The sequence below is a fragment of the Colobus angolensis genome, unplaced genomic scaffold (genome assembly GCF_000951035.1).
Source record: "Colobus angolensis palliatus isolate OR3802 unplaced genomic scaffold, Cang.pa_1.0 Scaffold3, whole genome shotgun sequence".
Classification (NCBI taxonomy): domain Eukaryota; kingdom Metazoa; phylum Chordata; class Mammalia; order Primates; family Cercopithecidae; genus Colobus; species Colobus angolensis.
Genome location: NW_012116265.1, coordinates 5,135,431 through 5,145,199, shown reverse-complemented (window position 1 = coordinate 5,145,199; position 9,769 = coordinate 5,135,431). Strand labels below are relative to the sequence as shown.

Here is a 9,769-nt window from a genome sequence, read left to right as displayed (position 1 = left end):
GACAGGGCGAGACTCCATCTCAAAAAAAAAAAAAAAAAAAAAAAAAAGATAGTACCCAGAATTTGAAGACACTGCATTTTTGCAGCCTTGAAATTTACTTTGTCTCTGGTTATTCTTCATTGTCAGGACTAGGTTTAGGCAAACTGGTTCCTCTGAATATTGTGTTCAGTCTAGCAGAGACTCACTGTCCAGATGGACTGAACTTAAACTTTTAAAGTACTATAAATTCACAAGGGTTGCTGACAGAATTATCTGTCAACAAACTCCAACAACATGTCTATAATTGCCCAGCCTGGGGCAAAAATAAAACACAAAACCCAAGGATGCAGAGCTTCAGCACATGGGCGGCCCTCCCACACTGATAGCTATCTTGGCACTCTTGCTGGCAGCACCCAGTGTGGAGGTGAACACTGCCCACTGTAGTAGCCAGCTCTACTAACAAAACAAACTACAAAAGCATGTACCTGCCAAAGTGCTTGACCCAGGCAGCCACACCATCAGTTCTAATAGTCTAACCTTCTCTTTCTTCTTGGCGTTGTTCTAATAAATGCAGTTTACTCCAAGACCAACTATCCTCAACTTGGCAGACAAGAGAAAACCAGGTAACTATTGGTTGTGGTTTCCAAACGTTTTGGGCAGTTACTATGTTGCTGGGTGCTGCTAAATAACTGAGAAGAAATCACTAGAATCTGTGCACCAAAGAAGACAAAATAAAAATTAAAAAGGCTGAGCCAGGCATGGTGGCGTATGCCTGTGTAGTCCCAGCGACTTGGAAGGCTGAGGCGGGAGGATCCCTTGAATCCAGGAGTTCATGGCTGTAGTACACTATGATCACATCTGTGAATTCCCACCATATTCAACCTGGGAAACTGGGACACTAGGACCTTGTGTCTTTAAAAAAAAAAAAAAAGAAAAAAGGCTGCCAGCCCAAGTAAAATCAATATTATGTATTGAAACTGTGCTAAGGACTGTACGTGATTATCTCGTGGAATGTGAACACCAACCCCACAAGGGAGGTCCAGTTATCCTGATTTTACAGATAAGGAAAGTGATACGTAGCTTCAGTAAGTTGCTCCTGGTCACATGGCAAACAAGTAGTAGAACCGGCATTTGAACCAGCAGGTCTGTCGGATTCCTGAGTGTATGTGGCTAACAATCATGTATTCAACCTGCTCCCCAGCCCCAACTAATCTGTAAGCTCCATGGAGGCAAGATGTGGTATCCCTGGTGCCTTTGCTGAGCAAGTGAATGACTAACAAGTGAGGACTAAAGTGATGCTTATTACTAAGCATTTACAGCTGAGCTTATATTTCTAAGCCTCGTCTGAATTTTGCTTTTTAAGTTTCCTTTCTTATATGATGAAAGGGAGTTAAGATTTTAACAAAAAAAAAATGCCATTGATAGCTCATAAACTAATAGATAGTTCAAGAAATAGATTCCTTCCTGTAATCCCAGGTACTTAGGAGGCTGAGATGTAAGGATCGCTTGAGGCCAGGGGTTTATGACCAGCCTGGGCAACATAGCAAGACCCCATCTCTAAAAAACTAAAAAAAAAAATTAGCCAGGCATGGTGGCACACGCTTATAATCCTGGCTACTCCAGAAGCTGAGGGCTGAGGCCACTGGATCCCTTGAGCCCAGGAGTCTGAGGTTACAGTGAGCTATGATCATACCACTGCACTCCAACCTGGAAGACAGAGTAAGACCCCATCTCTTTAAAAAAAAAAAAATGTGTTAGATGGTGGAAATACCTAGCAAATGTTTGTCTCAATGACTTACCTTTTGAGCTCACTGTAGTAAGGGTAAGGAAGAATAAATGCTCTCCTCCCAGCCTACACTTGGGTAGACCAGGGCTACATCCAAGCTGCTTACAGGTCACTGACTTGGCTCTGAGATGCCTGCTCCTACTGTTCACCCCCTACCAAACCCCGCCTTAGGTGTAGCTTCCTGGCATTGTGGGCAAGAGGAACAAAGCCAGCAGAGGCCATCTCAGGTAACTGGGAAGGAATACTGATGGAGGGAGAGGCCCTGGCATCACTCCATCCCCATGACATGTGTGATTTTCTTGTTTTTGGAGACAGGGTCTTGCTTGGTCGCCCAGGCTGGAGTGCAGTGGTGTGATCCTGGCTCACTGCAACCTTCACCTCCCAGGCTCAAGCGATTCTCCTACCTCAGGCTTCCGAGCAGCTGGGATTATAGGCGCCCGCCACCATGTCTGGCTAAGTTTTGCATTTTTAGTAGAGATGGGGTTTCACCATGTTGGCCAGGCTAGTCTTGAACTCCTGGCCTCAGATAATCCACCTGCCTCAGCCTCTCAAAGTGCTGGGATTACAGGCCTGAATCACCGCACCCGGCCGACATGTGTGGTTTTCTAGGGTGACACTGACCTTTATCCATCTAAGAACCCACTCAGAAAAAGCCGCTGCCTCTCCTCAGCTCCACCCAGGGGTCCATGTCCCCATACCCAGAGGTCCCACTGTTTGGCCTTGTGGCTGCTCCTCCACTCCCCTCCCACCTCTTCCTGCCCTGCTCCTTCACATGGATCCATGGGAACTACTGGGTCCTCTCCACACTTCTGGGACTCAGGGGACTGGAATGGGATAGGGGCTGTTCCATCTTCTTCCAGACTTCCTATAGTCTCTTCAAGCCCTGCAGTAGGCCAAGAAGAAAACAGGGTAAATCCTTTCCCTTTCCAGGCAGGGCCTACTCCAGTCAGTCTCCTGATTACAAAAGTCTCCGGAACCAAGGTAGACACTGGCTGCTATGTTCACCGACACCCCTGAGTTGCAGGGAGCACTCACCAGTCATCTCACTGCGCTCAGCGAGTGGCCTGCTGCGGTCTGAAATACAAGTTTCCCTTCTGGAGAAAGTCTCTTGAACCCTCTATCACGTGGCTTTGCAGGTTCAAGGATACCATCCTCACTTTCCCTCACAGAAAAGGCCAAGGGAGCCCCCTACACCAAGGAGCCTCTCAAGACTCCCCCACTCTCCCAGCCTTTTTCTTGTATAAATCAGGGAAAGTGATTACAGCATGACCAGTTCTGGGGCTTGGAGTGAGAGATAGTGGGTTTGAAGCAGATTTCTGACCTAACAGGTTGACATTATTGTCTCATTTAATTTCCAATTCGACCCTAAAGGAATATTAAGGATAAAAGTCTCATTATCCTCACTTTTATAATTTTTAAAAGACAGATTGTTATCCATCTAACATTGTTAAGGTTTGGATAACGATCATTCTGTTATCTAAGGTACTTTGTTAGGGGGTGGAGGGGGAAGGCTGTTGGATCATGCTATTGTATAAATACTAAAATATAGTTATCTGGGTCCAGGTTAGATGAGTCATATAAGGCCATCCCAAACACCAATAAACTACAGATCAGGACTGCAGGTGAAGGGGACATCCTGGGATTACAGTTCCCCTTTCCGAGTCTATCTCCTGGGCCACCAGTCACCCCAGCCCAAACCAGATGTCCAGAAGCCACTGTCCAGTTCCAGGCCAGTTGCAGTTTTGTTAAATGCCTATCACGCTTTAGTTTACCCATCTGGCCCATGATAACAAGTCTACCAATACTTCAGAATCATAATATTAGAACATGACTAAACAGTCTATATTGAGAGCCTTTAAAACATGGTCGTAACAATTAAAGTTCTTTTCATTTTATTATCAAGCAAAATTTTAAAAGCTAATATTAAAAGCTTCATTTACTTTACGTGGGAAACAAACACTCACAATGAAATATTATTAGTTCCCTACAGAATGAATCATAAGTAATAACATAGGAATAGCTCATGGAAATTGACTGCCACAATCTTATCGGATATATAGAGATTGAAAACAAACTTTGGAAAACAGCCCTTTAAACATAATTATTCCATTTTGAAAAGAATCAGGTGTTTCTTATTTAGGTATAATATATGCAACTGATGATATTAATGTAGTTTTATTCACACTTGCCAATAAATAGCAATATTCCAAAAACTAGAGCTGAATTTCTAAGACTGAATCATTCACCATAATCAATCATTTGTTGCTTTTCCCTCTTCCCTCTTTTACTTATCACAAGTTGTTAATTTGAAAAAAAAAAAAAAAAAGGCACTAACCACCAGCCAATATGGATGCCTCATGGAAAGGGATTATGTTTTATGTTTTATTCAGATTGTAGATTCTCCACTATTTTCCAGAGAAGAAATGAACTGAGGTAATAATGGCTCGATATTATGAACACTCTTAACTTATTAAAGTCTTTAAAATGAAAATGCTGTGGTTCAACAGACTGCATTATCTACTGCTTGAATCTTAGAACTTACTTCTGCATAGAAATCATGCCACATATGGCTGGATAACCAGGCCAGCCCCGGGGAACCCCAAAGGCAAGGAGCACTGCTGAACATCACCACCAGGGGGAACACTTTCATATGCAAATACACCCAGGCAGCTAGCGGAAACCAGTTCCCATATTTACAAAGAAAGCAGGTTCCTCCTCCCTGTCAGTGCTTACGAAAATCCCATCACCGGAACAGTGGTGGGGACTCGGATGCAAACATGGTGCAGGGGGAGGCAGAGAAGAGACAGGGACTCGGCCACACGTGCAAACCACTGGGCAGCTCCCTGTCCGGGTGAGCATCTCTGCATGTTATCTTTACACTGTTGTTCCTGCCCAGAGTTTCTCTCACACCCTGCAAGACAGAAGGCACTTCCATAGCCTTTCTCCTTCCTTCCTGGTGCTAAGGGGCAAAATGCTCTTGTTAGACTTTCCCTCCACCCCATGCCTCATTTACAATCTGTAATAAAAGGAAGAGACAAAGGAGCAAAAGGGCTCTTCTCCCCTGTGACTCCCATCACTGCCACACTCCAGCTCCCATGTTCACTAAGCCCTTACACACCGGGCACCTTGCCAGATAGGGGACACGAAGATGAGGAAGAGGGGACCCTGCCCTCATGGAGCTCCATCAAACAAGAGAGACAGATCAAATCCACATGAAAAGAGCAGGCAGGAACTACTCTAAGAGGCTAGCACAGCAGCTAAGAGCACAGGCTCGAGTCTTGCTGCTCCACTTACTAGTTGTGTGGCAGGGCAAGACATTTCACTTCTCTAAGTCTCCATACCTTCATCAATAATGAGATAGTAATAATTGTGCCCAACAGGGTTACTGTAAGGATTAAAGAAAATAAAAGCTCTCAGTATAATGCTTGACATAGAGCAAGCATTTACTAAATTATTGTTACGAATTATTCAGATCATTGTTACAAAAGACATAGAAAAAAGAACTTTCAGAGTGGTATTGAGGACTAAACAAACTGTATGCTTGGTGGTGTCTACAGGGGCTGTATTTTAAACTCAATCTTGAAGAATGACTAAGAGTCTGTCAGAGAAGGGAAGGAAGGACATTTTAGCAAAGGCCTGGGCTGGGAGCATTCACATGATAAGGAAGACTTTTTCCTGGAGTCAGACTCCAAGGCCACTGGGCTTGGGCAGCTAAGTCCAGAGAAGGACCTGAGGAGTCTGCCCGTAATCCTGTAGCCAGGACGGGGCAGGTGAGAGGCACATACTCAGATTTGTTCCTGACATGTAACTTCAACAGCAGTGCTACATATTTTGCTTATCTATCTAGAAGACTGCATACAGGTGAGATAGGGCATGGGGGGCCAAGTGGGAGGCAGCTCCAGGAGGCACCCCCAGAAATGGTGCAAGGACAAGAGGACAGCTTAAAGAAAGGTTGTGGGAATTGAACGAAACATTTCAGGTCTCAGCTTAGATGTCACTTGGCTGGGTAGCCTTTCCTATCTTGGCAGTTGTGGGTGAGGTACCGTTTTCCTAAGGGATCTTACAGCACCAGCACCAAGACATCTCGAATCAGAGCTCTTAACACTTGTATCTACAGATTAGTTGAACAAATTAATTAAGGCCGATAGTGAGCCAGGCCCTTGCTTGGCACGGGGAATATAGCACTGAAGGCAGGGAAGAATGTCTGTCATTATGCACTGCTATAGAGCTTACCTGCTGGCAGGGGATATAGGCAAACAAGCAAACAAACAAATACAGAAATTCACATGGTGCTAAGTGCTATAAAGAACAAAACAAAGTTAGAGGGCAAAGAGACAGATCGTAGTGGAAGGGGAGTACCATAGGACAATCAGGGACAGCCTCTGAAGAGGGTCATATCTGACCAGACAGCAGATAGCAGGCTGCAATGAGGGAGCAAGGCAGGTGGAGACCTGGGAAAACAGCAAGGACAGTGTCCCCTAGGGTGAGGCACATCTGTAGCCTAGCCAGGATACCACTGTGGCTGGAACAGAGCAAGCAAGGAGGAGGATAAAAGACACAAGGTTGGAACCAGACAAGCACCACACTGTGTATGGTTTCGTACTTTTATTAGAAGTAAAATGGGGCCAGGCATGGTGGCTCACACTTGTCTGGCACTTTGGGAGGCCGGGGCAGGAGGATCCCTCAAGTCCAGAAGTTTGAGACCAGTCTGGACAACATAAGGAGATCCCGCCTCTACAAAAAATATCAAAAAATTAACCAGGTGTGGTGGTATACAACCATCTACTCAGGAGGCTGAGGTGGGAGGATCACCTGAGCCCAAGGAGGTTGAGAGGCTGCTGTGAGCCATGATCGTGTCACTGTACTTAGCCTGGGTGACAGAGCTGTCTCAAAAACAAACTAAAAAAATTACTTAAAAAAAGAAGTGGAATGCCAAAGGAGGGTTAAGAAGAGTGACAGGATCTGGGCCGGGTGCTGTGGCTCATGCCTGTAATCCCAGCACTTTGGGAGGCCGAGGTGGGTAGATCACGAGGTCGGGAGATTGAGACCATCCTGGCCAACATGGTGAAACCCCATCTCTACTAAAAATACAAAAAATTAGCTGGGCGTGGTGGCGTGCACCTGTAGTCCCAGCTACTCAGGAGGCTGAGGCAGGAGAATCACTTGAACCCGGGAGGCGGAGGTTGCAGTGAGCCAAGATCATGCCATTGCACTCTAGCCTGGGCAACAGAGCAAGACTCTATCTCAAAAAAAAAAAAAAAAAAAAGAGTGACAGGATCTGATTCAGGTTAAAATGAGATCATTCTGGCTGACATATGGGAAATAAGCTACAGGTAGTGAAGGCACAGAAACAAGAAAGTCAGAAGGCTACCATAATATTCTGACGAGAAGCAGTGGCAGCTAGCACCAAGCTACTAGCACGAGTGGTAAAAATGGTCAGGTTTCATACCACATCCAATTCATCAGCAAGTTCTGCCAGCTGTACCTTCAGAATACACAGGCAGTAGTATATATTCACCACAACTTTCAGAGTGGTATTGAGGACTAAGCAAACTAAATGCTTGCGGTAGGGTGCAGAAGTCAAGAGCTCAGGGAGGGCCGGGCACGGCGGCTCACATCTGTAATCCCAGCACTTTGGGAGGCCGAGGCAGGCAGATCACCTGAGGTCAGGAGTTCAAGACCAGCCTGGCTCTACTGAAGAAACCCTGTCTCTACTGAAAATACAAAATTAGCGGTGTGTGGTGGCACATGCCTGTAATCCCAGCTACTCGGGAGGCTGAGGCAGGAGAATCACTTGAACCAGGAGCTCAGCGGGAGGACAGGCTAGGAGAAGCCCCCTAGAGGAGCGGATTTGGAGAAAAGGCCTCAGGACCAAACCAGCGAACGTGACTGAGAAGAAACAGTCTAGAAAGAGGAAGCCTAGTAGCAGGTGGTGTCCTGGCAGCCAAAGAAGAGCAGGATTCAGGAAGGATGGAATGAGCTGTCGGAGGATCAGTACTGCAGAGCAGTCAAGTGAAAGAACTCATAAAATGATCACTGGACAAAAGTCACCTCACCACAACAAGTAGTGTCAGTAATGTGGAAGCTTAGGGGAAACAGGATGGAAGGAAGGAAATAAACAAGCATACACAACTCTCTTGAGGCAACCAGCTATTAAGGAAAGCACAGATACGGTACAGAGGCTGGAGGGGAATAGAGATGAAGGACAATATTTTACATGTGCAATATCACCGTGTGCTTTATTGATCCGTCAGACAGTGAAAAACCCATATAGGCTAAGAAAAATGCACACCAGGAAGGAGGGGCACAAATTCTTCAGGTGGCTGGAAAAGCTGAATAATCTTTAATGATTCAAAATGCTGACCAGAGAATTGATTTAAACAAATAAAGGATATTATTCCCTTTTTACCTTTCAAGAATTAGAACCATTCTCGTAACTAGTTGAAATAAATCTTAGAGGCATACAATGTAGTTATTAGAAGTTGGTCCAAAGCTAAAATGAGGAAAATAGCTACAGGATCAAAAAAAAAAATCAATTGATAAAATGTCTTTCTTGATGATACAGTATACTCAAGATTACAATTTCTAAATTCATTATTTTTGATAATTTCCACGAGCAGGACATACTTACAGGTTACACTGGTTTAGTCTGTAAAATTTGTGTCGCGCAACACAGAGTCTCCAAATGTATTTTGCAGTTTCCATGTCTTCCTAGCAAACAAAATAGGCATAAAGCAGTATGAAAGCACACACACAACTTGATACGTTTAATGCAGAGTTTGTCTAAATACATAATGGGTGACATCATATGACAAAGTCACTTTCAGGACACTATAAGCCTTTCATTTTCCAACACTCTGCCCATGGTATGAATACTACAAGTAGGATTTAACTTATGAAGACAAAACAATCTGTTCTAACAGGGTGATTCTCATATTAAACAGTTCCAAAATGACATGGGAATCTAAAAACTATAAAAATACCAACTTTTATTCTTGCCAAATATACTCAGACATTTTTAAACAAAAATATGACTCAGTAACTCAATATTGCCTTTGTCAAGAGAGCAAAAGCAAATAACTGTTAAATAACATTTCTTCAGAGCTATTCATTTATCCATGAAATTTAAGATATCATATCAATGCTTACTTTCTCCCCCACTTAACCCCTGAGGTTTAATTTAAAGGTTATCATGATCAGACAGTAGTTATCCAAAGACTCATTCATTCAGCATTTACTGAGCAGCCATTTTTTGCCAACTGCCATTTTGCAAAATGCTATATGATAAAACTGCATGTTTTATACAATTACGAAATATTGTAATTTTAATGCTGCCCTGCCTCCAAACACATACAGGCATGCAGAAGTAGAACTTGTTAACTTTTAGGAAAAACATTCCATGCAGACCCCTAATGTTTACTCACAGTTTGAAATTGGATGGTCTCCTCTTTATTTGCCAGTTCTAATGCAAAAAAGGACTTGTTGTGGGACATGTTGGCAATGTCATGCCACCTAAAGAACAGCAAATAGAGAATGGCAATGTGAGTGCCTGTGGGCGAAACAAGGAGATAGAATACACAAGTTTTCCCTAAGCCTGACGTGTAAGTTAGCATTTGGTGACATTTTTGAGAAAAACAAAAAACAAAAAACACGAGACCAGCCTGGCCAACATGGTGAAACCCTGTCTCTATTAAAAATACAAAAACTAGGCCAGGCATGGTGGCTCACACCTGCAATCCCAGGATTTTAGGAGGCCGAGGCAGGTGGATCACCTGAGGTCAGGAGTTTCAGACTCCTGGCCAACATGGTGAAACCCTGTCTCTACTAATACAAAAAAGTTAGCTGGGCGTGGTGGTGGGCACCTGCAATCCCGGCTACTTGGGAGGCTGAGGCAGGAGAATTGCTTGAACCCAGGAGGTGGAGGTTGTAGTGAGCTGAGACAGCACCACTGCACTCCAGCCTAGGCAACAAAAATGAAACTCCGTCTTAAAAAAAAAAAAAAAA

The 9,769-nt window shown here is 44.2% G+C and overlaps 1 protein-coding gene across 2 annotated transcripts in view; it reads right to left on the bottom strand.

Moving 5' to 3' along the window:
• PTPN21 (protein tyrosine phosphatase, non-receptor type 21) overlaps nt 1-9,769 on the bottom strand; it is a 93,579-nt gene that overhangs the window by 29,406 nt on the left and 54,404 nt on the right. For both annotated transcript variants that reach the window (XM_011949451.1, XM_011949452.1), the window contains exons 9-10: nt 9,190-9,277; nt 8,397-8,476 (exon numbers count right to left, since the gene is read on the bottom strand). In XM_011949451.1, coding sequence (XP_011804841.1) covers nt 8,397-8,476; nt 9,190-9,277 — 168 coding nt within the window. The remainder of the gene's footprint in view (nt 1-8,396; nt 8,477-9,189; nt 9,278-9,769) is intronic.